General features: G+C 41.0%; 3 protein-coding genes across 8 annotated transcripts in view; 1 reads left to right on the forward strand and 2 right to left on the reverse strand.

Moving 5' to 3' along the window:
- Nucleotides 1-3,544, reverse strand: part of nipa2 (NIPA magnesium transporter 2) — a 6,843-nt gene extending 3,299 nt beyond the window's left edge. Inside the window, exons 1-6 of one of the 4 annotated variants that reach the window (XM_005727133.2) lie at nt 2,945-3,181; nt 2,690-2,841; nt 2,371-2,604; nt 1,900-1,956; nt 732-822; nt 480-640 (exon numbers count right to left, since the gene is read on the reverse strand). In XM_005727133.2, the coding sequence (XP_005727190.1) occupies nt 480-640; nt 732-822; nt 1,900-1,956; nt 2,371-2,604; nt 2,690-2,750 (604 nt within the window). In that variant the 5' untranslated portion in view covers nt 2,751-2,841; nt 2,945-3,181. Of the gene's footprint in view, nt 1-479; nt 641-731; nt 823-1,899; nt 1,957-2,370; nt 2,605-2,689; nt 2,893-2,944; nt 3,182-3,229 lie in introns of those variants that run through there. The other 3 variants (XM_005727134.1, XM_005727135.1, XM_013909336.1) reach the window with 3 other exon arrangements.
- Nucleotides 3,545-6,144: 2,600 nt separating this feature from the next.
- On the reverse strand, nt 6,145-11,508 carry nipa1 (NIPA magnesium transporter 1). Of its 2 annotated transcripts, XM_013909328.1 has the most exons (6): nt 11,055-11,508; nt 10,930-10,977; nt 10,763-10,853; nt 7,797-7,954; nt 7,286-7,521; nt 6,145-7,156 (listed from the first exon to the last, which is right to left on the reverse strand). In XM_013909328.1, the coding sequence occupies exons 1-6, from the start codon at nt 11,506-11,508 to the stop codon at nt 7,019-7,021; spliced, it is 1,125 nt and encodes a 374-aa protein (XP_013764782.1). In that variant the 3' UTR covers nt 6,145-7,018. The 2 variants fall into 2 exon arrangements, with proteins under 2 accessions (XP_013764782.1, XP_005727196.1); XM_005727139.2 differs by having other exon boundaries at nt 6,146-7,521.
- Nucleotides 11,480-26,270, forward strand: part of herc2 (HECT and RLD domain containing E3 ubiquitin protein ligase 2) — a 49,968-nt gene continuing 35,177 nt past the window's right edge. For both annotated transcript variants that reach the window (XM_005727136.2, XM_005727137.2), the window contains exons 1-12: nt 11,480-11,574; nt 14,724-14,832; nt 16,791-16,884; nt 17,021-17,152; nt 19,511-19,733; nt 21,747-21,847; nt 23,782-23,923; nt 24,046-24,150; nt 24,232-24,403; nt 25,267-25,440; nt 25,642-25,830; nt 25,914-26,065. In XM_005727136.2, the coding sequence (XP_005727193.1) occupies nt 14,761-14,832; nt 16,791-16,884; nt 17,021-17,152; nt 19,511-19,733; nt 21,747-21,847; nt 23,782-23,923; nt 24,046-24,150; nt 24,232-24,403; nt 25,267-25,440; nt 25,642-25,830; nt 25,914-26,065 (1,556 nt within the window). In that variant the 5' untranslated portion in view covers nt 11,480-11,574; nt 14,724-14,760. The remainder of the gene's footprint in view (nt 11,575-14,723; nt 14,833-16,790; nt 16,885-17,020; nt 17,153-19,510; nt 19,734-21,746; nt 21,848-23,781; nt 23,924-24,045; nt 24,151-24,231; nt 24,404-25,266; nt 25,441-25,641; nt 25,831-25,913; nt 26,066-26,270) is intronic.

Below are 26,270 nucleotides of genomic sequence, written 5' to 3' on the forward strand. Positions count from 1 at the left end.
GTGGCTGACTAAATACTTTTTTGCCCCACTGTAGCATCTGCTGAATGCGCTTTCACAAAAGTGAAAATACACGCTTTAGTTGTTCAGAGGGTGTGGTTCACTGAAACCTGCTGCTGGTAAACAAAGAAACTGAACATTTCTTCCACCTGATTGCCTGGAGCCGGTTTCCTCAGTGAAACAGAAGAACGATGCAAAATAGGATAACAAGTTTCCTGAAAGATCAACTTGCGGTTTTTTTGGGGGGGGGTTTTGTGTACATTGTATTGATCAGTGAAAATCTGCAGATCTCTGTTAGCGCCCGGGACCGGTGTTGGGAGTATAGTGGCTTGTGATCCCCTGAAGCTGGGTTTGTGCTGCCTTCAGGAATCGAACCTGAGACCTTTTGCATGTAAGGCATGATCATGTTTTGTGAAGCAAAGATGAATATTTGGAGGAAATACCTGTAGACACGATCTACAGAGAAGAATTTTTTTCTGTACCTGGGTCAACCAGCTTGGCCGCCATCTCCTCGAGGCTGCTGATCTCCTCTTCCTTCGGCGCGTGAATGACCATGGTGGTGGAGCCCAGGATACTGAGCAGACAGCCAAGCTTCCCGTGCAGGTTTAACCGTTCCGTCAGGAAGTATGACGACAGCACGGCGCTGCGACAAAAAAAAAAAAAATCATTTCAGGTCACACACACTTACACAATCAAAACATTGAGGTGGATGAGACACATGCACTCATCAGTACCTGACGAGCACGCTCAGGGCTCCCAGCGGTGTGACTAGCGTTGCAGGAGCAAAGGCGTAAGCGGCGAAGTTGGCCGCTTCCCCAGCCCCCACTGCAAAAGGTTAACAGACAGTTATTTCCACACATGAAGGAAAGTAGAACTGTCCTGTGACAGAGACATGCAAACACTGTAATACTATCTGAGGTTTAGGGCATTTTGCAACAGAGGTAGTAGAGAAAGAAAGGGTTTGACAATGGGACAGTGACAAAATATCTTAAAGCTAGCGAGATGAAGCTGGATTATTACATCTGTAATAATGAAATACATGCACCAATATACCATCTGATTCAACAATGAGATTACATTTAGCTCATTTGTTATTACCAAACACTTTCGTTCATTCCCAGGTCCTTGTTTTTATTTTTGGACTTTCCTAGAGTAGCCCTGCATGATTCACAGTTCAAAATAATCCTAATTTATCTCACTTGTGTAGTCAGACTTCATCGACTGCCTGAAATAAGCCGTTTCAGCCCCTTTAAGGATACTTTCTGATCTCAGAGTAGGAAACAAATCTGTGATAAACTGAGTGTTTGGAGCAGTCTGAGCTTTGAAGGATTATTGTAAATACACTGAGCTCATCATTAGAAACTGTGGACATGTTTAATATGAACATCCACCACTGGTAAAGGATGACAAGAGAGCGAAAAAAAACAAGGTTTGCTTTAAAATCAAGTGTAAGACTGAGATCGTGATTACTTAACATGGTTAATCAGTCCTCGGAGAACTTAAATATCTAATATTAAAAGAAAACTGTGTTCTTCCTTGAATTTGAATTGTAATTCAAGAGAATGGAATTAAATAAGTAAGAAAGAATAAATCTGGGCAGGTTTTCTTCAGCTCAATCTGCCAAAGACCAATTCTGAGCTTTTATGTAACGATAACAAAAGTGAAGGAGACGCAAAAGAAGTCCTGAATGTGTCAAAATAACAACAGCAGCAGGTCTCCTTCAAACAGCATCAGCAATCAGCATGAGCCCAGGTGGTGCATCCACAAAGACAAATACCAGCTCCTGAAACCACATGTGACCTCAACATATGCAAATATGTTATGCACCAACTCTGGAGAATGTCTGCTACACCTGCATCTGAATGATCTCATTTCATTTTGAGCCACAGCGTTATCACTTACTTGATAGTAAACCTGCCCACCACAGCCACTCTTTCAGATACGCATGACCTCCCTGCCCTGAAAAGCAAAAGAAATGTTTTCATTTCCACGTGATTCCTCATTTCAATGTCACTTGCATGTAAGAAAAACCTGAATTATGCAACTCCTCGCTTTGACTGCAGGTCAGGTGATGGACGTGAACTGAAGGTCGAGCAGAGCGCTGGAGTTAATGATTGCTAGGATTTAAGAGTGTTCATGACTCATGTACACAAACAACATGCAGACACACACTTAAACACACCCTGCACAGGTGAGGAGAACCTGACAAGCCTGAAATGTCACAATGGATAAGCATGTGTGGAAACACCCCTCACAGGGAGTGCCTGTGAGGGGGGAACAGACAAGCAAACAAACAGAAAAAGAAGACTGAAGTGTGGGTCCCCTCAAGGATTGGGGTAACCTGCATCGATGCTCAGAAAAAAGCACCCCTACCTGCCCGTGTGGACCCCTTCCTCGCCAACCTCAGAAGTCCTTTCTTCTTCAGGATAAAACTGCCTCCGATGAAGATGCTGGAGCTGACGGCCAGCGCCAAGCCAATGTAGAAGTCATATTTGCCCCTGTCTTGAGCCATAATGAGGCTGGATGTGTTGATGCGGTCTGTCACATTTACCAGCTGACAGCGCAGGTGCTGACCCGGTAAGGTGCAGTTCTGTCCGACCCAAACACCTGACAGCAGAAGAACAGACCACAGGCTGGAGTGAGAGACCCATAAAGACCAGTGTTTAAAGTCAGCACTCCAGCAGGAACCTACCGTGACCACAGTCCACTCTACACCCTGGAAAAGCATCACCTGAGGAGTTGGAGGAATCCATCTACCTGCTGTCCTTCCTACCTACAGTCTGCTCCCATTCACGCACATCCGAGTGACTCTCGGTAAAACCTGAAGGGTTTCTGGGTGTTGTACTGTCATACATTCAAAAGCATTGTGCAACTAAGTCACCTGCTATGTAAATCACCCATCTCCAGTACTCAAGAATTCAGGAAGTGATACGAAAGGGAGGCTCACCTGGCCGCGATAGGTGAGGCTTAATGTCGAGTTAGCCTCAGGCGGTCTCTTTTTTTACGGGCTGCTTTGGTGTTTAACTGAGTCTTCCCTGTGTGGACACTAATCTGTGCTTTAACTCACCGGCAGAAATAAAGAAAGCGTGTAAATGCTGCTATACGCCGCTAGCCGCATTAGCTTCATTAGCGCGGAGGCTAGCTGGCTGACTGGTTGGCTAACGCAGAGTGAATGAAGCCACTGAGAATCTCTTTGCGCCGCCTTTAACGAGCACAGAGCTCGGATTATTACCTGCTCACCGCGGGCTGCTCAGCTCCACACACACAAGAAGGTTCTCGCTGATGAACAGTCTGCTTTCCGGCTCCGTGGCTGCGCATCACCTACTGCTCCCTCCGCGTTCAACCAGCGCGCACACGCCGAGCCTCCAGACGCTGCTGCCGCACTGCGCGCCGCTCCTTCCGCCTCGCACAGGACACGCGGCCGGAGCGGTGTGCCCTCCGCCGGCGGGACCCAGCACCGCAGGCGGGACGCAACATCGGAACCACCTGGACCCGGAACCGCAGGCGTACTGGAAACTCCATCTCCATCATCAGGTCAACCAGGGAAACCTAGCAGCGCTTTATCATTAAAAAGAAAATCAGTGGTTACTAAGGTTATGATAGTTAAGTAAAACTAAACTGCTAAAACTAAATACAATATCTATATATATGTATAGATAGATAAAATTCAAACGCACTAAAAATAAAATAATAATATAGATATCCTTATGATTTAGCATTTATTCGTTTTATCACAGTTTTATTACACTTGGTATTGAGGGTAATGTTTTTGAGACTGTCAGTCAGCTGCTTTCAAAAGGGCATGCCTCTCTAATCCCTTCATACTAATGACTGTAGAAAACAGTCATTGCTTCATACAATCATAATTAGAAAGACTAAAACAAAAGATTTTCAAGCAATTAAAAACTAAATTGAAGCAATATAAGTAAATAAATAAATAAGCACTCTGGAAAATAACTGAAACCAAACTGAATTTAAAAATAAAAAGTCAAAATGAAATACAAATCCCAAATAAAAAATAACAAATTATACTTCCTAAATAATACATTTTATTGCAAATCTGGTTTCTAATCAGACAGGTCTCACTTCAAAACATTTTGGTGTAATTTTCCAAAACAATGTATTTTAAATGTCATCCTTTGAAACCTGAATGGCCTGTATTTGTTTCTCATACCTATATATGCTTATCTGTGGCAGACATTATAGATGTTTTAATGTTATTAATTAATTAAGCGGTTTTAAAAAGCATGCAAATGTTTGTCTTTGAAATAAAGACATAAAAACTTGCAGTTCGGTGCTTAACAATGTTCATTAAACCACCAGCCTGGGTAAGGTTTATGCCACAGCTGGCATAAATGAACAGTATTGGTAGTTACCAAAATCATTTTTATGTTTTTCTAATAAGTAATCCACCAGTATACGCAGGCTGTTTAATAATAATATTGTAACACTAAAAATATTTTTTTTCTTCATTAATTTTAAAATGTGTTCTTTTACAACACCTAATAAAACATTTGTAAGGATGCCAAATTCCAGTTATTTGCTTGCATTCCTGATCAGAAAAATTAGTTTTAGTGGTTAAATCCTATGCTCAGATAATTTCTGACTTCTCCGAGGAGTCTATTGTGCTGGCTTGAATTTGGGTATAAAAATGTGAACAAAATCATATAATTTTTCATTTTAAACAGTTTTAAACAGTTTTTTTTAACTCGATGTTTGAGTGAATTATAGATAGACAGTATGCTGGTCTGATTTGAGCACCAAACTTGAGATAAACTGAATAATGTGATTGCACTAAAGTCCTCATACTCAGGGTGCTTTTTATCCTTTGTTATTTGGCTGCTTCAGTTTCAAAAATCTGGTTTGGAAATGTGGAAAATTTCAAAGAGTTTGTGCAAAAAGACTCAGATCTGAGGTCTCTACAGCAGGAAATCTGATCACCATGGTTCACTGCAGAACAGGGAACCATAAATATGCGCGGAGTCATAATTGACCATGCTGGGTCAGTCTCTAGTTAACAGTAAATGAGAAAGTGTCACTACAGTTTAAAAAGACGGAAGGAACTTATTCATTTATTCAAATATGTAGTTTATATTTGTTATGTTTGACTAACTAAAATAATATCCAACTCAGTTGATCGTCTATGCAAACTATTCAGACCGTCTCCTGAAATCTTCAGATTATGAGACAAAATTTCATGTTTGAGCTGCATTATAGCACAGCTTACAAACTCAAGCATGAATGTAATATTCATTCAATTGTATTCAGACATTATAATCAAAGTAAACAAGTTTATTGGCCCGTTTAAGTTAAAAGGGAAGATTAGAAGACAGTCATAAGTGTGGATGTGCTCGTCATGTTTATCATTTTTCATGATCTACTCTTAATAGTTTGTGATAACAATAAAGTCACAGCCAGGAAACATCTGCTGACGTCTTCAGTGACCTCCAATAAGCGGAGCTTTCTACACCAGGAACCAGGAAATTGTGCCTTCTACCAAATCAGTGTATTTTAGTCCTCGCTTACTTTCCTATAAATATATGAATTTTTAAAAAAAATAAATCAGTGATAGTCCAGTGAGAGCAGAACTAAACCATAAATGCCCCTTTAAAGACTGATCAGTATCAGTATCAATCAATATTTTCAAAAAAACCCTTCACATTTATGAAGAATTTAACACCCAGACCTTGTGTTCACTGGTGTGATAGTCAGAGAGATTCATTATGTGCCTCACAGTTTTCAAATTGTCCCAGAGGAACATCCAAGCTCCTCAGGTGTGTCCAAACATTTGACTGGTGCTGTACATCATGTGAGATATTTGGAATGGAGCCTCCTTCCCTCTAAATAACAGAAGACAATGAAAAGCTAATCTGTAAGCTATTTCAGTAGAATTTAGCTTATCTTGTGTGATTTAAAAGTATTAATCAATCTCCCTTTTAAAGGATTATGAGTTATAGTCAGTTGCATTTAAAATGGATATAAATTAAGGGTTTGACACTGATGGAGGCACATCTTACGTCCGCTTGTGTGTTTGTTCTTCCGTGAAGAGCTTCTGATGATGTTCACATGCTGGTATGTTTGCTCTGAGTCTGTGCATTAGTAATCTCAGGAGGAATGACTCATATAAATAACCAGGCATGAAAGTAGAACATTAATTAATTTATTCAAGTTTTAATGTATTCGTGTAAACAGCGAGAGGCCACAGAAGAGAAGGAATGTGTTACAAAATTCTCCTTTGCACAGAATACTCAGTCGTCCTCCACACAGCTGAAGAGGCAGCTTATGGAGTTACCTTCAATAATTTACAGGCGGCCTGAACTCACGGAGGTGATTCTAAGAACTGAGACAGCCTGTAAAAGCCTGATGGGCAAGACTCTGGAGGAAAGGAAGAAAGTTATTTACACAACAGTGACAAATTAACTGTCGGTCCTCAGACCACATTTAAGCTTGTAATAAAATGCCTCATTTATGACTCCAGTGCTCTTTAGAGTTTTTCAAGCAGGAAAATGTTCTATCAGTCTACACGTCCTCCAACTTTTCTTTTTTTTTTTTTCATTTTAAAAAAACAAAAGAAACAAAAACCGGATTTGGACTACTGGTTTCTGCTTCTTTTCATTAAACTGTGATATTTTACAGTGGACAACACATGGAGAGGAGAAAGAGGGCCCCTGATTTTTAATGTTTCTGCACAAAATCTTTGAACTCCATATCCCCAAACCAGATGATTTAGAGTTTGTTAAAGTTCACTCAGTCGTAGATAAAGGCATTAGAAACACAGAGAGAAACATTAAAAATATAATCTTCGTTAAAATAAAAGGTGTCATAAGATAATTCGGCTGATTGAGGGTTAACGAGACGAAAGCGTTAACATCATATCTAGTGTTACTTCAAACATATTTAAGATAAAATAAACTAATTATATATCTTATGTTGTTTTGGTCATTCAAACTGGAGGTAGGAAAAAGTCTCAGGAACTCAACTTTGGCGCAGACGCGATGTAAAGGATTAAAAGGCATCTGAATCAGTCTGACTTTTCCTCTTTTTTCTTCCACGTAATCAGCGCCTCCTGGGAAATGTGCAGTAAAACAACACCGACGCACACCGTGGTTAAAGCACACAGTATGGCGAGGCTGTCTGTTATAGTCAGCGCGGTCCACTCCTTAAAGAGAAGACCGGAAGCTAAAATCACGGTGGACGTGAACGTCACATAGTAAATCGCTTCAAATATGTTGGAGCTGAAACACTCCAGCGCCTTGTTGATGAAGAAGAACTGTGTGAGGATACTGACAGCCAGCGTGCCCAGCAAGCCCAGGAAGAGCGCCCGAGCCCTGCTGCTTGACGGGCCCTCGCCGAATGCGTCCGGAACCGCCAAGCCGAGGCCTTTGCTGCTCGGCACTGTGAAGCTTCCCAGCAAGGAACATATGGCAACGTACACCATGATGTTAGATGTGCCATGAGCTGGAGCGACCCACACGATGAGAATGACCAGCAGCAGGACCACCACAAGGGCGTACGTGACAAACACTGCAGGACAACAAGAGAAATGAAGAGTTATTTTAGGAGCAGGTGTAGAGAAGTTGTATTACACACTAACTATAGTCCTTTTTAGTGTCTGCAAAGTAAAGGAGTGTATATTGGTATTTAATGGCCTACTGAAAAGTTTTTGGACACAACAGATCAGTCAGATGAGGAAATGTATATACACATATACATATATAATGTTGGTGTAAAACAGAATGACTGATTAAGTGCATAATCAGTGTGAAGGAAACAGCAAATAAAGAGCCCCTCTGCGTTACCTGGGTCGAGGAGCCTCTCCTCCAACTCGAGCCTTGAAGTTGCCTCTGCTGTCGGGGCGTGAATGATGAGCACCACAGAGCCGCAGCAGCATAAAACACAGCCGAGCTTCCCCAGGATGATTAAATGCTCTTTCAAGATCCAGGAGGCCAACACAGCCCTGCAGCACCCAAACACACACTGTCAAAAGTTCAAGAAATTAAAGTGTTTAAACAGTTTCATCTCTTGTAGAGCTTAAATCAGGGGTGGGGAACTCCAGGCCTCAAGGGCTGGTGTCCTGCAGGTTTTAGATCTCACCCTGGGTCAGTACAACTGAATCAAATGATTACTGTAGTTCATTACCAGGCCTCTGGAGAACTTCAAGACATGTTGAGGAGGTAATTAAGCCATTTAGATCAACTGTGTTGGATGAAGGACGCATCTAAAACCTGCAGGACACCAGCCCTTGAGGCCTGGAGTTCACCCACCCCTGGTTTAAATGATGCAGCAGTATCATTTAAACCATTCACTAATACTACCAACAGTTTAAAGGCTGTAAATATTAATCATACTGTTGACTCCCATCAGCAAATAAAGAGGACCTTTACTGAAAGGAGTGGCTGAGATTTATTGGCTGTGTCCCGACAGTTTTACACACCTACAACCGGTGATCCAGTTTCATTAAGTTATATGATTTACAGATGCTGGCGTTGACTGACAGACATGATTTTATTTTTAAAATAACAAAAAAATTATCAGCTTTTTACAGTTGATCTTCAACTTCAGGCATGTTACCTAAAGTAGAAGATTTACAACTTCAGGTAACATACCTGTCAGATGAGAGGTGTGGCAGTGATAAGGATATAAGGATTTATGTCTTCAAGTGCAACAGAAACAACTGATTCAACAGGGCGAGAAGTTTAATCCTCTCAGGTTAAAGTAACACAAACATTCTGCTGTCAGAAATCGAGATTTGTCTTTTAATAACCGTTTTCCCAAGTCTCAAATAAATAATCAATCAGTGGACAAAAAGAAATAAGGATGATCACTGTTATACCTTAAAAACCATTTCAGAATCAGAAAACTTTGTTGTCCATTGGAAAGCAGGTAATTTAAACGTGTTACTCAGTGTATACAAACAAAACAGCAAAAGAAAAGGAACATAAGACACGATATAAACGCCACACAGCAAGATCATGTGATGCTCAAAAAACAAACAAACATTATTTGGCTGCAGGGAACTGATAGTGCTGTCTTTATGTCCCACTGCCTGGGTGGAGATCTGACACTGTGTGGTGTCAGTTTTTTGTTTATCTGCTCAGTGACCCGTGACAGTTTTTGATTTGTTTTTTACTGAAATAAATGTGTGCCAATATACGATGCTGTAAGTGTGAACATCTGGTCTGGTTTTGTGGTGAGTCACAGGAAGTGTTCCGCATAGCTCACTACTAGGCCCCATCCTCTTCACTTTTTCAATTCTAAAAGCCAAATCTAACTTAAATTTAAGCGTTAATGGGTAAATGAAATGGTGTATCTAGCTTCTCATCAGCAGGGGCAGATTCAGCTCCGATCGTTGACTTTTAATTATTTCTTTGAACATAAATCTGTAACAACTTCAAAAAAAGAAGAGTTGGGTGCACAAGTTTGAATTTATTTTGGATTTTCTGTAATCCAGACAGAGTCAAAAATATAGATACAAACACAAATAAACATACACACTCACTTTAATTTTTTAATAAGTGATGCTGCAGGTTTTACGAAGTTGACAAGGCCAAGGACTGTTAACTTCTTGTTAGTGGTCATGATTGACTTTGGTTGTTGCTGTTTGCCAGCATTAAAAAGGATTTGTTTGACAACACTCAATAGACTGACCAATAATCAGAACAAATCCAAGGAACTCAGTGAAGATCTAAGAATAAAAATTGTAGTTTTACGCAAGTTGAAAAGGTCTCTTGAATCCATTTCTAAGCAACTGCAGAATTATCAATTCAAACAACCGTAGATAAATACAAGTTACTCAGATATATCACCACTTTGCTAAAGTCTGAACGAAGACCAAAACTGTCTCCCTTGGATGAGAAGAAATTAGTAAGTATTTTTGGGGAACAACCAAGGAACCATCAAGGCTCAAGCATGCCATAAGCTGGAACCTGTTGTAACACCAGCATCGCTGTACACAGTGAAACAAATTTTACATCGCCATGAACTGAGAGGGAACCACCAAGAAAGAAACCCCTGCTCCAAAATCAAAACCTCCAACAGCTTGATTTAAAATTGCAAATGCCCAGGTGGACAAGTCAAATGTTTCCTGGAGAAAAGGTCAGACGAGAACATTTTAATCTATTTTTACAAATGACAAAAGGTATGTTTGGAGTAAAGGTGAGTCCTTCAAACTTAAAAACGCTACACGACCGGTAAGCATGGTGGTGGTAGTATCATGCTCTGAGGCTGCTTTGCTTCGACGGTACTGGTAGATTGGAAAAAGTGGATTGACTAATGATGAAGACCGACTACCTCCAAATTCTTCATCTTAACCCCAATTCGATTGTTAAAAGTTAATGCTCCAAACACACATTAAATCTTAAAACTGCTTTTGGAATTACTAAAGCAGGATAACATAATGCTTTGGAAATGCTTTTGGAACCACAATCCTAAATGAAAATTAGTGGATAACACTTAAAAGCGGGGTCAGTGCCAGGAAATAAAGCAGCTTAAATTAATTCTACCAAATACAGCAAGAAGAGTGGTTGATTTGGTACTATATAGAATTAAACAAAATATTAGTGGGGTTATATAGATTTATGGTTGGACCTATAAAGACATTAAAGACGTATGCTGTACATATATAGCTCAAAATGACCATGATATTCATGCCCATGAGGAGTTGATTAAAACTTCTGTATGATGTTTGTAGTTTAGCCCAAAAAGATTCCACGTGGAGATGAATACTTAAGAAACAAACAACCAAATGACGAGCAACTGAACTCACCCAAACAGCACTCCCAGGGCTCCCAGAGGAGTAACTACCACCGCAGGGGCCACATTGTATGCCAGGAAATTACCAACCTGACCCGTAATCACTGCAGAGATTCACAGACAGGTGTGTGAGACATATAATTTTCTAAATAACACACCAAGTCTGTAAATGATACTCACTACACAGTGTCCCACTCCACCACACCACATCTGTGAGGTACGACCTTCCTGTTGGAGAACATTCAAAACTTCAGTCAGTCTCTATTAATCCACAAACAGCCACGTTTACTGTTTCTGTGCTTTACCTCTGTGGCGGGAACGTAGTATCCCTTTTTTCTGCAGCACAAATGTCGACCCATTAATGAAACTTGATATTATAGCTATTGTTATTCCCAGATTTTGAGAAGAAACTGCCGGTAGTCCTGAGTCAGAGGCCATTACTGCTGCTCTGTTTACTTCCCGTTTCTTTGAGCCACAGCGACACCCAGCGGACATCTCAGCTTCACCCCAGGTCAGCCCAGCCTCTCCTATGTCCCGCCTCAAGTCTGAAAGTAGCGTTAATTTTATAACACCGCTCTGCGCGCGCAGGGCGGCCGCATTGGAATCAGTGGAATCAACATTGCCGCCTCTTGCGAAATAAACCCCGCCCGTGGGTACGCTGTGGTGATACACATGCATCGCACTGAAGCAGGCAGTTAAAACTACGTAATTTGTTTCCATGTCTCGTGCACTAGTTCGCGATCCGTCAATCAAGCCCATAATGAAGGTCTCGTTAATGCAGCAGAGCAGCTGAGGGGACGAGAGCAGATTGAGAAGAAACCGCAGGTAATTCACAGCGTTGTTGCTGAAAACTGACATGTTCCTGTCTGTGTTACTGAGCTCCGTGACCCGCTGCGTGTCGCTCGGTTCGGTGTCAGCTCACAGCAGCTCGTTTATCAGCGCCTGCATAAGAGCTGCTTTAGCACGGGCTAGTGCTAGCTGGCTAGCAGGCTAAGTGATTAGCTTTAGCGCCAAGCTAACGCTGCCCAGCGTTAGGTACAGCTTTATGAGCTCAGTGATGCTGTGTCAGTGTGCGGTGTTCTCTGACTGCTGTTTGTTATCATGTGTGGGGAAATAGCGTCAAAACATCAAGGTTATCACTGCTTTTGCTAGCATGCAATGCTGCGATCTGCTGTTTTCCTCCCAGCGATTTATGTAGCTGAAACATTTCTGGCCCCAAATCATAATCGCCTTCATGTTATTTAACGTCGTTCAACGCCTTATTTATGCTCTGATTAGGTTATAATTATTACTACCCCTGTTATGGATGAGTCTTTCTTGTCTTATGTAAAGTTGTTTTTCAAACCCAGCTGCTAAAGCTCAACCCACTTACTGCCTAATCACATTTTTATGCATCATCTGTCAGTGAATATTCGAGTCCAAGTTTCCCATTTGTTTACACGCCTTTTCATATTACCTGACTATGGAGAGTTTTCCTTACTGTCACTCTACACACACGGACGAATATTTATATAAAACGAAGTAACATTAACATGATATTAACACGCGAAACTAGTATAGTCGTTGCTGTATACTACTTTCCGTGTCAAACAGCCAACAAAACTGAATTACAGTCGTAAAAACAGGGCTTACATAAAGTAGAATAAATGCAGCATGACAAACATGGCCAGTAGGGTAAAATAACAAAAAATAAATATAATTAAGCATGTTAAGCACGTTTGATTTTGCAGATTTCTATGATAGATGCACTTCCTGATGCAGCCCAAATTTTCCTCCTGGGACCATCCAATGATCTTGTCAGACAAATATGTAAACCACTGCTGTAGTGGTTAGTGGACATATTGAACAAAGGATATTGAAGATGAAATTGTCTGGCATAAGGACCCCAAGTGACGTCATCATGAATGTAGTGAAGGAGGACATGCAGAGGGTTGGTGTGACAGAGGATACTAGGGATAGAGCGAGGTTGATGCAGGTGATATGATGTGGTAACTGCTAAAAGAAGAAGAAAAATAGTCTTCTTCTAAATATCCATTGTGTGATGGCAGTAATCTATAGTAGATCCCAAGTTTGTCTCAGTTCCTTTTCTAACAGCAAACGGTGATACCATTTGTAATGAGACAAGCTTTAGAAGCAGTTAGGAGGGTGTGAGGTTCATAAGGTTTGACTAAATCCATAAGCAGGCTTTAAAAGTAATTACTTTAAATTAAAATCTATCTGATACCTAAGAGTTGGCCAGTGTGGGCATCGAGGATGGTGATGTGGTTTCATTTCTGGCAGTTTAGGTGGATGTGGGACCTTTGGCACAGATTCGAGTGGAGGAAATTGTAGAAGTCTAAACCTGATGCTAGGAAGGAGTTGATGACTTTATCAAGATGCGTTAGAGATGTAAAAAAAAAAAATTATTAAATGTATTTCTTCGCTGGGGAAGGCTAGCCAGTACGGCCTTATTAATTTGTGTGTAAAAGCACAGCTCAAAGTCAAAGATCACATTCAGATTGATGCTGAGGGCAGATTTTCAAGGTTTTTATTCAGGTTCCAGGTCAGATATGGAAGGAATAATAAGAGCTTCAGATCTGAAGAAAGAAATGCATTTTGTTACTAAATAGGCTAAATGGAGCATATACCTGTGTATCAGCCATATGAGCAACAGTGTAAATCACCATTATATTTATGGATTATCTAACGGATAAGTGCAGGTATTACAGGATCAGGCAGCACAAGAGGAACAGATGTTTTGCAGAGAGTGGTCAATGTATTATCCACAGCCACAGTTATTTGGATGACTTCTGCATCAAACAGTGAAGGAATCAAAATAGTGTGAGGATTCCAACTGAATTTGAATAGCCATGATGGAGGAGAAGAAACACAGACACATTCAAACAGCTAACAGAGACACTGCGTTGCATGAAAATGTCTGAGATTATACCACATCGCAAGCAGCACAATTCCACTCAGATTCACATTCCTTTCCATCTGGAAACTAGAATAGAAGTAATTACTGTGGTCTAGGAAGTAGGGCTGGGCAATATGAGAAAAATCTAATATCACAAAATTTTTTGGCTTTGTTGCGATACACGATATATATCACGATATGTCTTGAGCCCCAGCACCTGTGGTAACGTGGGCTAAGGGGGTGAGCTGCAGTTTTAAGCCTTCATGAAATCAAGTGTTTCATGTAAAGATTGGCATGTGTGGTATCCACAGAAACTTCAGAATCTCGGTTAAAAGCTCATGAGAACCATTTCTACAACCACTAAACACTGTGAAAACTACAAACAATTAAAAGAGCAGTTACGCAATTTTGCAAAATGTCCCTAAACACAGAAAACAAAGCCACAAACTCACTTGACTTTTTGTAACGAAGCAAATTGTGCATTGTCTAAAAGCAGAGATCTTGCAGATTTCAAAACTGCAAGTTTTGTTACGCTCCGACCAAAATCTTCCACTTGGTAATCAATGCATTCGTGGCATGTGGAAGGGAAAAAAACATATTAAATTTCATGCAGACAGCTTAATATTTCCATGGCAACCTATACTCGATGGTTACGATAAAACCATTGAGTATAGCCATCATACGCAGAAAAACTTGCGATACATCCAATATATCGCCCACCCCTACTAGAAAGGTCTTCTTGAAGCACATCAAACTGCTTTCACTGTGTTCCCTCTGGTTCTTCGTTACCTCGCTGAGCTCATCCATCTAATTGTCTTCACTTCAGCGATAATCGTCAGGATAAAAACAGACATGCTTTTAATGATTTTACTGACTTTACCTGGGATGAAGTCACTAAAAAGTAGCATATTCAGGGAAAACTTGAAACAAACCTGGAAAGTAAAGTTTGTAATTGATGGTCATAAAGCTCAGTCCGTTTTCATGTACTTACATTGTCATTATTTGTGGATTCCCACCTTGCAGTGACTTTATTAAATTGTCTTTTTATAGCACTCCTTGTTGCATGGTTTTCTTGCAGGTTGGCTGCGTTTGCAGCCCAGAGAGGAGAGGGAAAGATGCCTTCTCCATCATTTACCCTCGATGCTCAGCTGAGATTTCATGACAAATGGCTGAAGATAGACCTGCAGGTATGTACACGAGAAGGAGGCAGTGGCACAAAATAATATTTATCGTGGTGGGTTTTGTTTTTTGGTTGTTTTTTTTGTTTTTTTTCCCCCCAGTCACTTGATCTGTCAAGTGACTGAGGAGAAGAGATGATCTGTAATGTTTCTTATCTTTACCTCAGCTGTGACATCGATTTTCCAGATTAACTGGGAAAACGTTACCCCATGTCAGTGTGTCATACTCACTGTTGTCCCCTAGCTGTTTCTTTGTTTTCTAAATATTTCAGAATCGTGGTGCCTTATTGATTATATTCTACATGACTGACTGCTGTCATGTCAGAACCAGAATTAGTAGAGTTTTATATTTTGAAACCTTTAGTTTTCAGTTAAGTTTAATTTCACTTACTTTGCAGAGAGGGTTTTGTCATTTCACTTTAGTTTTTTATTCTTAAGAAATGTTCAGACTTAGTTGAGTTTTTAACTGGTTTTGGTGTTTGTGTCACTTTTTTCTTTTATATGTAATAGTTGGTGTTTTTCTGGAGCCCAATTTTGAGAGGTTCAAAATTAGGAAAAACGGTGCATTACAATAATACAGACAGTTGGCTCACAGGGCAGTAAACATCTGCAGCAGAGCCTCTCGAGATTAGTTCTGACTAAAACCAGAGACATTTCCTCTGTATTTGTATTTTCAGGGAATTAAGTGGAATTGCTCTGTATATTAATTTGTGCCTCACACATGCATAAGAATGGATGAAAATTACATTTTTGATTTTAGGTCCGAGGCATGTAGGATACAAAATGGCTCTATAGAGGCCACTATGAAAATTTCTATGAAGGTCGAAGTCTACAAGAAGCCTTGATTACATATCTGTGTCAGACCTCATGCAGATGATTATTGTTTTTCTGGTTCAGCCTGTAATAAAGTACATCACCAGAAAATCTTTCTTTTTTCTTTTTTTGAATGTCTGTGTTGTGCAAACAAACCCTTGTTGTTAGTAATTATGAACTCTTTCAGTGAATACACCACAGACTTAACAGGCTGCAGTCTCTCTACCCGGAACTTGAAAATTAATTTGGATCATCCTATCAGGACTTGATTTTAGGACCCACCATTTTCCCACCATAAAAGCTTCTTTCAGCACTGAAGGAAGTGCAGCTTTAGTGTTATCTGTCTGCTCAGTCTCTGAGCTAACATGGGTTCAAATCTGTCTAAGAATGAGGAAACATTTGGCTTTCAGCTTGTGAATATTTCAGAGCAAACCAATGTCATGCATGTGTGTTGTAGCACTAAGGGGATGACACACAAATGGTTTTTTTTCTTCAGTCGGTTGATACTCTGAGATAAAACAGCTATTCTGGTACTCTTGAGTTGTGAAGGCTGCACAGATAGATGAAAGGACCTCTGTGTACACTCTTTAGCGAGGAATAAAATTCAGGGAAATGATGTGGAATGACCTGATTATGGAGAAAATAATGCTCTTGGCCATCTTGAGCTGACCTTGAGCACCCTTAAAGAAAATGGTTGGCAGCAATTGAATTTTCAAAATAAGAGGATTATCCAGTAGGATATTATTTGTGTTCTTATCACAGTTCGTTCAGCATGTAACTCAGCCTGTATCCAAGTCAGTGTCTGACCCTCTGAGGAAAAACCTTGGATCAATGAATGATCAGAGTGGATCCATATTAGCTGTTGTGTTCTGATAACGTGATGGAAATGTGTCTGCAGAAGTGACTAGAGAACAAACCGAACGCTATTAATACGCACCACTGTGTGGCTCAGGTCAGGACTTTTTTGTGGGGGGGGTTCACAGTATGTAAGTAGAAATTGTTGTTTTCGAATAAATTACTTCACTGCTGGAAATTTTCCTTTAGCTGTGGATAAAACCTTTGAGGTGGTGTCAAATATGTCTCCATGCAGCATTAATAAAAGCAGAGGTTTCTGTTCTGCACTGCACTGATTGTGTTTCTCTTCCTTCTGGCAGCGGGCTTTTTCTCCAGAGGGTCTGAGTGAGATGTGGAATGAGATGGTAAAAGATGAGGAGATAACATTCAACGGAGAAGAATCAGCTCACCCAGGTATTTATGTGTGACATGTGACACCTATTTCCACGCCGTCTGAGGATTGATACCTGAGATTGGGACAGACAGCAGTGCTTTAACCTTGCTGCTGAGGATGAAGGTTAACGTCCTAATCTCTTCTGACTCTTTATAGAAGACTGCACTGACTGTTTTGGAGCTCAGAAGAAGGATGAGCCCAATGATAAAGAGAAGAAGGAAGAGGAGGAGACGTCGACGTCGGTGCATCACTCCATCATTGAGACATGGGACTGGGGACGGCAGCCAGGTGAGAAAACTACCTGAGTGAGTTTAAAAGTCGGGTTAGCTGCAGTTATTCCTGCTGCAGTCTCGTGCTCCCCCTGTGACTCCTGTCATTTTACGCCTTTCTGTTTCCAAGTAGGGTAATTAATACTACACTGAGAGCAGAGGGTTTCGTAACACCTACATGTGAACTACATAAATCTTGTTTTACCTAACGGCTCATCTCTCACTGTTTGGCGGTGTCTGGCCATGTTGATGTGTGTGTGTTTTGCTGGCACGTGAGGTGTGGAAACTGAAATGACAACCTAAAGTCTGCTGGTCTGAGTGGTTATTTTTACCCTGCAGAGTTTAATCTTAGTTGGCATTACGTTGGTTCACAGCGGGATACAAACTCTCACCCAGTTTGTTTGCTGGTGGGGCTGGGTGGGACGGTTCATGGTGGCAGGAGATAAGCACCGAGCAGGCGGGCCAGTTAATACAGATTTTGATACTGTCTGCCTGGTTGCTTCCTCCTTTTTTTTTTTTTTATTATTGACTGAGACAGGAAGTTGGGCTGGTGTGTACAGTGAGTGTAACTGGATCGCTGCATGGACAAGTGCTCTGTCATTGATGCTTAAAGTTCAAACAGCACACTTCCTGCTTTCCCATTGGAAGTTTGTAATTTCCCGAGCTGCTGCGTTGAAGCCAGGATGTTGACATGTGAGATCTTTGCAGGTTTCCTCTTTGTCCCTTGTTAGATTTTTATTAAAGATGTGATAATTTCCTGTGAGTCTAATATTTCTTCAGCTGTGAGGAATGCAGACTGAGCAGAGAGTCTGACTAGGATCCATATCTGTTCTGACAGCTGAGCACAGCTGACTGCTGTGTGGCTCATACAACCTCAGGACAGTCTGGCTTACATAAAGCTTAAGTGGATTTCAGGACTGCTATTTTGGCCCACTTCACCTTCCCTGCAGCGCTGTGGTATAGACACAAAAAGGGTTTCTTTTGAGTCAGATCAGAACTCAGGACTTGTTGTGATGAAACTCAGTGGGACAAAATTTATTTAATTTTTTAGTTGAGCAACCCTGAAGCATCTAACCAAAAAGCTTAGGTTGCTATACCCAGGGTTGGAAGTGGGGTCTTAAATCTGCATTCATTTAAATGTCCAGCAGGGTGGGACTTCCTGATGAGTTTAGTTTTTTGCTCGTTTCAGGTAATTGATGAGTACGACATGTTTGTTTTTTGTAAATTATGGTCATTCGATGGGCCTGAAAGGATGATTATCCAGGATGTTTATTGCCTGATGATTTGTCAACTAACTTATTAGACAATGAGTCCATTTGCTCGTTTCACTTAAGTTTTTTATTAGTTTCAGTGTTATTAGTTTTTTAGTCCATTCATTAAGCCAGCCATCCATTTTCTAGCAATTATCTGGGTCTGTGTTTTGGCGTCAGCAGCCCAGACGGAGACCTCTCTCCCTGGCCGTCTTCTCCAGCTCTTGCAAAGGGTTGCCTAAGCATTCCCAAGCCTCCTCACCTAGGCTCTTCAACTCCTCTCTAAGGCTGAGCCCAGACACTAAGCTGATATTCGCCACTTTTATCAGCTTGTCACCATAGGTATGAGTAGGAACATAGATCGATGAATAAATTGACAGCTTTACTTCCACACTGAGCCTCATAACAGATCAGTACAGCGTCAACATCACTGCAGGTGTCACACCAATCCACCAGTCTCCTACTCCATCTTCCCCTACTGTGAACGAGAGCCTACTTAAACTCCTTCACACTTGAGATGGCAACTAATTTCCCAAAAAATGCAAAAAAAAACCCCCAAAACAACAAAAAAGCTGAATCTGATACAGTAAAGCAGATCTTTTTAGGGTAAAGTAACTAAATAAATGAATCAAGCAAAAACATAATAAAATAGCATACTAAATGTTTGTAGTAGATATGACTACGAGACAGCAACTCATTCAATCGTTCAGGTAAGCTGCTGAGCAGGTACTTTGTAGAGAGATTACATGGTGTATTTTAGGCAGTTCAGCAGCAAAGCCTGTGTAGCTCTGCAGCTCTTTAAAAAATAAAAAATAAAAAAAGACCCATTAAAATGGACCAAAGATGGGGAAATCCCAGGAAGTATGTTATGACCTCTTTAGCTAGTAACAATGCCTGACAGCTTCTTAAATTATTGAAATGCACAAGTTTGTTTTATAAATGGCAAAAAATGGTTTGATCAGCTGATATGCAGATTTATCACTCAAAACTAGCGACTTCACTCCTGTAGCTTATTTGCAAATTGAGTGTTTCTGGTCATAAACAAATGACATGCCAGTGCACTCACTTATTTTTACTATGTTATTCTTTTCTTTGAACTGTGTGTGTGTCTGTGTGTGTGTGTGTAGATGACAAGGAACTGAAGGACTGCCTGATGGTTCTGGTTGAGGACCAGCAGAAGCTCTCTGCTCAGATGGCCAAAAGCACCCTGTCTGCCCAGCGTCTGCGCCAGCGTCTTGTCATCCTGGAGCGCTATCTCATCTCTCTCAGCCACAGCATGATGGAGGAGAAGTACAAGGTCCGCTGGAAAACTCCCCCCAGCCCACCACTGCCAGCTGCTGACAACAAGAGGTAAATAAAAATGTTTCCTTTCTCAGGAATTGTGCACAAAACATTGGTCTTATGAGAGAACAGAGGCAGATTTAGAAACTGGGTAATTCCATGGAGAGTCAATGAGCTCCTCTCTGACCTCTTCAGAATCGGCTGATCTTTTTTGTACAGTGACGCCTTGCAAAATTTGACCTTCATACTATGAATATTTTTAGAGTTAGAGAGTTGGAGTGAGGTGGGGGTGGTGGTTATTTAAGATTTGTCTTGTTTTTTGTTTATTTGTTTTTTTTATCCTTAGCTGTAAAACCACATTGGACTAGTGAACTGGTCCATCGGGTTTGTGCAATTAGTCAAGTGTAGTAATCTGGAAGGTTATACACTCATGTCTTCTACAGCACATGCTGCAGGTTAAAGCAACGATTGAAGTCGATGAATGAGGCATTCAGAGTGTGTGCCAACATTTATACATGACTGATGGACTAAAAAATGGAATAAAAATAATAATCCTCAACTTTCAGCAACCATTTTTAATGTTCTCTCTAGCCCACAGTGGTTGAGGAGTATGGCAACGTGTAGCGCAGGGGTGTCCAACTCCAGGCCTCAAGGGCTGGCGTCCTGCAGGTGTTAGATCTCACTCTGGGTCAACACACCCGAATCAAGTAGTTCATTATCAGCCTCTGAAGAACTTCAAGACATGTTGAGGAGGTCATTTAGCCATTTAAATCAGCTGTGTTTGATCAGGGATACATCTAAAACTTGCAGAACACTGGGCCTTGAGGCCTGGAGTTCCCCCACTCATGATCTAGATGGAGCTTAATTTTTTCTTTGTGTGTGTGTGTCCATGTTCAGAGAGCAGTGTACCGTGAATACCTTATCCTATCATGATTATCCCCATAATGTCCTTCTTCTCTTCTTACCATAACTGAATTTATCTTAACTTCCTTACTAGAGGGAGGGAGTTGTGGTCATTTAAAGCTTTAAAGTGCTTGTAAAATGGGCCATAAAGGGATAAAGTAGATTATTGTAGGGCCAATAGAAACTGTGTCAAACTTACTGTTTCATTCTTCCTGACTGCCAGAGGAGGTGTGAAATAGCTGGATATCCATCGTATGATTAGAGATTGAGACAGAGTACCAAGAAAGTAACACATGTGACCTGGGTGACGTAAGGAACACGGCATTCAGTAGTAGTCACTAAGCGAGCATCAGTGCTCATCACCTGTGCCAGTTGCTTTGTAACCTTCAGCTGGAGCAGTTTCATCCTCCTGAGACTGCATAGCCAGTACCCATCTCTGAAGTCTCGCTTCTGTTTTGATGGGGAAGTGGAGTAAGAGTAAACAGTATTGTATACTCTTAACTATTATGGTGTGTCTATCCAGTCACTGAAAGTTAAACCCTGCAGCTCAGTGTAAGTGCACACTGTGTTTTCTTTAAGTAAGCCTCTTAGGCATGCTCCAATAGGTCTCTCATATGCATAGTAAATGTAGGTCGTACTCTAAATGTGCTCCATATTTACTGTGCAGGGCTTTTAGTTCCAGGCATTTATTTGGAGCAGACTTGGTTTTTTATTTCTAATTGAAAACCTCATTTTAGGATCTGCTGTTGCTGCCCTGTGATTGCATCACAGCGATGATACTAGGGGTGAACCATTCATCAAATTTTAAATAGATTTTTGGCTTTCAGCATTTATGAAAGGAACACAATTGTAATTTAAAATGATCTCTCTTAGGCATTCCTTTTTGTGACAAAATCTTAATTTTCCTTGTGTTATAAATCAAATGGACTTAAACCTGCACAGTAGTGGATTTTTCATCCTTTCCGAAGCCTCCCTAGCTCTTCAGTTGAGCTTGAGCTAAGATGGTGAAACTTTTTGTCACAAGGCTCTAAAGGAAGTAAAAGTCACACATAGACAGAAGAAATCCAATGCATCTTCTGTATGTGGGCTTCAGTTGGCTGTTTGATAGTAAGGTTTTTACAATGATGATAATAATATGATAATATTTAATTGATCCGTATGTGCTCGTATTCTTTTCAGCCCTCGTCCAGCCAGTAAAGGTGTGGAAGGTTTGGCCAGAGTCGGCTCCAGGGCAGCTCTTTCTTTTGCCTTTGCTTTCCTTCGCCGGGCATGGAGATCAGGTAAGAAGTGCTGATAGTGAAGACATTTTGTCCTTCGGCGCCGGTGATGATAGGTGCTGTCATGGTGGTGCAAGTTTGCTTAACAGCTGCTGAAGAATGCGTTGCGCCACATTAGAAGCTGCTCGTCGTAAACAACCAAACATCTTTCGCAAGGCTGTGTTTTTAGTCGTGCTGCTAGACGACAGACTGACAGAAGAGGGCCAAGGAGGCAATCCTGCTGCTTTGGCACAAGAATGAATCCAAAATAGCTGTTTTGGATGTCGTTAAATGTAACTCTGTCATCATGCGTGGTCTCCATTACAGGCAGATAAATCAGGATCCAGTGTCTTGCTTTAGTCTCATGTATTATAATAATGATAATTATAATCATCATCCTCAGGCTATAAATTCAAAATGACTAATAATATTCAGTTATTAACTTTTATTTTGATGTAAATTAGTCACAGATTCTGATTACGTTCATTCAAGCGTAAATCTTTGACCATGTTATTCATTCACTCCCTTCATTTTCAGCTTTGCTAGTGGAGGTGTTGTTTTTGTTAACATTGTGAGGGCTTTGTGTCCACGGGGACTGGGTGGGAACAAAGCGCCTGCCTGTCCTCCGTAGCCCTCCTGTAACATGAGCAACACGCACACACTGACACCTCCTGTCCCCATTTTAGCCGTGTTCCTGGAAATACTCTTTAGGAACAATGAAGTGTAACACACTTTTTAAAAAAATAAAAAAATTTGTTTGGGCTTTTTTTTGATTGTTTGGATTTTTTTTTTTTTGTTTGTTTTTGGGGGGGGGATTTTAATCTCTGTTATGATTCTTCTTCCTTCTTCTTCCTTCTTCCTCCTCCTCCACTGCGAATCAAGCACACCCTTTTTACTTTGCAGCAGTGAGTTGACCACCTCCCTAGCCCAGTGCTCTAACTCGTTTTGGTATGACATTACAGAATAGCTGCACTAGAGGAAGTAAATCTTACAAGGATTTCACAGGTGAACCTGTGGAATGATCAATAATGGTCTCCTTATACTCTCAGATCCCTCAGCGTCTCTGACCAGGTCTTTCTTGGGGGATAACAATTAGTCTTTCAAAGAGCACAGGTCTGCTCTCCCACCACATTGCATCACAGTTATCCTGTGGTGAAGGCAAGATGGCAGAAACTGGTGCTTGGTCTTCAAACACAGGTTTTATGTTCAAAATTAGTCACTATTCTGGGCCCAAAACTGCTCTTTTTCAATTAAATTGAGCAGTAACATTTTGAGTGGAAGGAGGTGATATGTAACTACTGTAAGCTTCAAACTGGGGCTCATGTTGGTCAAGGGTTACAGAAACAGGACTTTGGTAGGTGACATCACAGCTTTCTCTCTGAGTGGTCATTAAACACGTGAAATAAGCCAAATTAAGATATGGATAAACTCTATTTAATGTCGGTAGCTGCGTATTTAAAATCAGATTTTAGCAGCGAGGGGAAGGAGAAAGGAAATAGTTTTAAAGGAATGTCTGAGTTACATTCTTTATCAGAGGTTTTTGTTTCACCGTTTCTTGCCCATAACAAAGAAAACTGGAAATGTCTACATAAGAACAGCTTTACCGTGAGTTCTGCTGTATCAGACTAGAGTCTGTAAACGCTGGGAAGCTAACGGATGTTAACGTTGGGCACATTAGCTGATTGCACATATACTGGTTTTCTTATAGTTCTGGGATGCTGCTGTCAGAAATGCCAGTAATCCAGTGAGCCTCAGTTCCTCTCGCACTGGGAGTGCACAGTTTGGGTCACCTCAGTGTTTAAACTGACATTTTAGACCCTGTTACAACTCTGGTGGCCTGGTTCCTCAATAGTTAAACATTTGAAAGCATTGTCCTTCTTATTGCTTTATATTTAATCTGTACTGTATAATGTAGCTACTCTGCAGTGTTTTAAACATGAAAATGTTTGTCTTTGCAGGAGACGATGCAGATCTTTGCAGTGAGTTGCTTCAGGAGTCTCTGGATGCCCTGCGAGCGCTGCCTGAGGCGACACTGTTTGATGAGGGAACTGTGTCATCAGTGTGGCTGGAGGTTGTCGAGAGGGCCACAAAGTTCTTGAGGTCTGTTGTTTTATCAGTTGTACATAATGTTTATTCCCCAAATTTTGCAAGATAAATAACATCTCGTCTTATAAATTGCATAACTTTGTGTGATTCTCATCTCTTCTCTCCTTTGTGAACAGTGATGTACATGGAAGTGCCAGCATCAAATGTAACATTCCCCTTCAGGATCAACATCTAGCCTTGGCCATCCTGCTGGAGCTGGCTGTTCAGAGGGGAACACTCAGGTAACCAGATCTCCTTATTACCTGTTTATTTGTTAATGCCAAATCTAACTTTTCTGCTCATTTATTGTTATGTCCTTTCAGTCAGCTGCTGTCTGCTGTTCTGCTGCTTTTGCGTCTGTGGGAAAGTGGCACCAGAGAGATGGACAACGAGCGCTCCACGCAGGGAACCAGTGCTCCATTACTGCCGCTCCTGCAGCGCTTTCAGAATATACATAGCAGCAAGGAGGAGCCTGTTCCTGAAGAGGAAGCTGAGGTGGAAATTTTCTTTTCCCAGCTGGTTTCTAAAAGAAAATAAGACATGGACTGACTGGAGATTGATTTCAATTTTTATTTTATTACCATATCATGCATAAAACATGACACCAGTAAAAGGAGAGAACGGAAACAAATAACCCAACTTGAAGTCTTTCCCTAGCACTGAAATGGAAACGGCTAACTTAAAAGCACCAATTTGTTTGTCAAACTGTCTCAGATATTTCATAAAATATGCCATAATCAGAAAATTACAAAAAAAATGTAATCCATTCTCAACTGCTACTAATTCACATAGTTCACACATCCTGCTGTCCTCTGGGATGCTTTTAAATCTCCTGCCTTCCTCTTCAAACTGTGCTTCTTGTCCAGTTTGCAGTATCATAGAGCGCAGAACTATATTTTGCTTAATTTGAATATATGTTCTCAAATTGGACTTTTAACAAAATATCTTGCACAACCTGTAGTTTTGCCTTTTCATTGGCTCTGAATGAATAATAATTCATGTTTTTACTTTGATTTAGTGCCAGCCTCCATCTCCAAACAGCAGCTATTTAATCTGCATTAAAAAGCAGTGTGAGGGCAGATGAAAAACTAAATAAAATTCATTGATTTAGAGAGGCAGATCTTTTATATTTATTTTAAACGGGGGGAGAAAAATTATAACCCTGTTATAATAAACAACATGCAGGAAAATCGAGACCATAAGAACAGATAAAGTGCTATTGATATAAATTGTGTTGATTCATGTCTCTCTTGGGAACACGTCTTAAAATGCCCTGTTTTTTCTTTTTTTGTTTTTTTCCATTCATGGTTGAGAATGAAGCTAATTAATATTTCATGGATCTTTGCTGTGGTTTCCAGATCCTCACAGCCCCTCTGAGTCCAAATGAGAGTTTCCTGCGATACTTGACGTTGCCTCAGGATAACGACCTGGCTATCGATCTTCGTCAGACTGCTGTAGTAATCATGGCTCACCTGGACCGCCTAGCTTCTCCTTGCAGCCCTCCACACTGCAACTCGCCTACGTCACACAAGGTGACCCCTCTTTTTATTAGCTGTCACTGCTGAAGTGTTTGGTTCAGTTGTTTTTTTACATTTTTAAGTATTACTTAAATCTGTCTTTTTTACGAGCATTAGTCAGACCCCCACCTTCAGATTTGAATATGTGACTTGAATATGTGTTGCCTAAGTAGTTAATGCTCAAGCATAAACCAATGCTGTCTTGTTTTGTTCCAGGGAACCTTGCAGGAAGTGATTGCCTGGGGCCTCTTGGGTTGGAAACTTTACGCCAATGTTAATGGACCCATTCAGTGCAAAGCCCTGTCGAGCCTCGGGGTCACACAGATTGTCTGTTCAGAAAAGGGGTTTCTTATCCTTTCCAGCAGCGGTGCTGTTTACAGCCAGAACTACAAGAGCACAACCCTGGTCAGTTCTGTCAGTTTCTCTGAGGTCGATCGTTTCATCTCTGCATCTGCAGCAGGTTGAGACTCTGAATTGTTTTGTTGCAGGCTCCCATGCTAATCCACGTTCTAAGCTCCAGAAAGATTGTGAAACTTGCAGCTCATCCTGATGGGCAGCATTACTTGGCCCTATCGTCCAACGGGGAGGTGTTCTCCTGGGGGTGCGGTGATGGTGGCCGGCTTGGACATGGAGATACCACGTAAGCAACCAGAGAAAAAACATGTCCATCCTTTAAAAAGGCTTACACACATTTTGTGCTTCCACCTTTTTGGGGGGGGTGTATTAGTGGAGAGTATGTAGGTACAGACATACAACAAAGGGCATCAGGTTGGACTTTAACTCGAGCTGCTGCATTTTCAGCCTCGTGACAGTCGCTGTTATATTACCACTTTATTACACTAAAT

This window comes from Pundamilia nyererei, unplaced genomic scaffold, assembly GCF_000239375.1.
Source record: "Pundamilia nyererei isolate P.nyererei 1_Seehausen unplaced genomic scaffold, PunNye1.0 scaffold00023, whole genome shotgun sequence".
Taxonomy (NCBI): Eukaryota; Metazoa; Chordata; class Actinopteri; order Cichliformes; family Cichlidae; genus Pundamilia; species Pundamilia nyererei.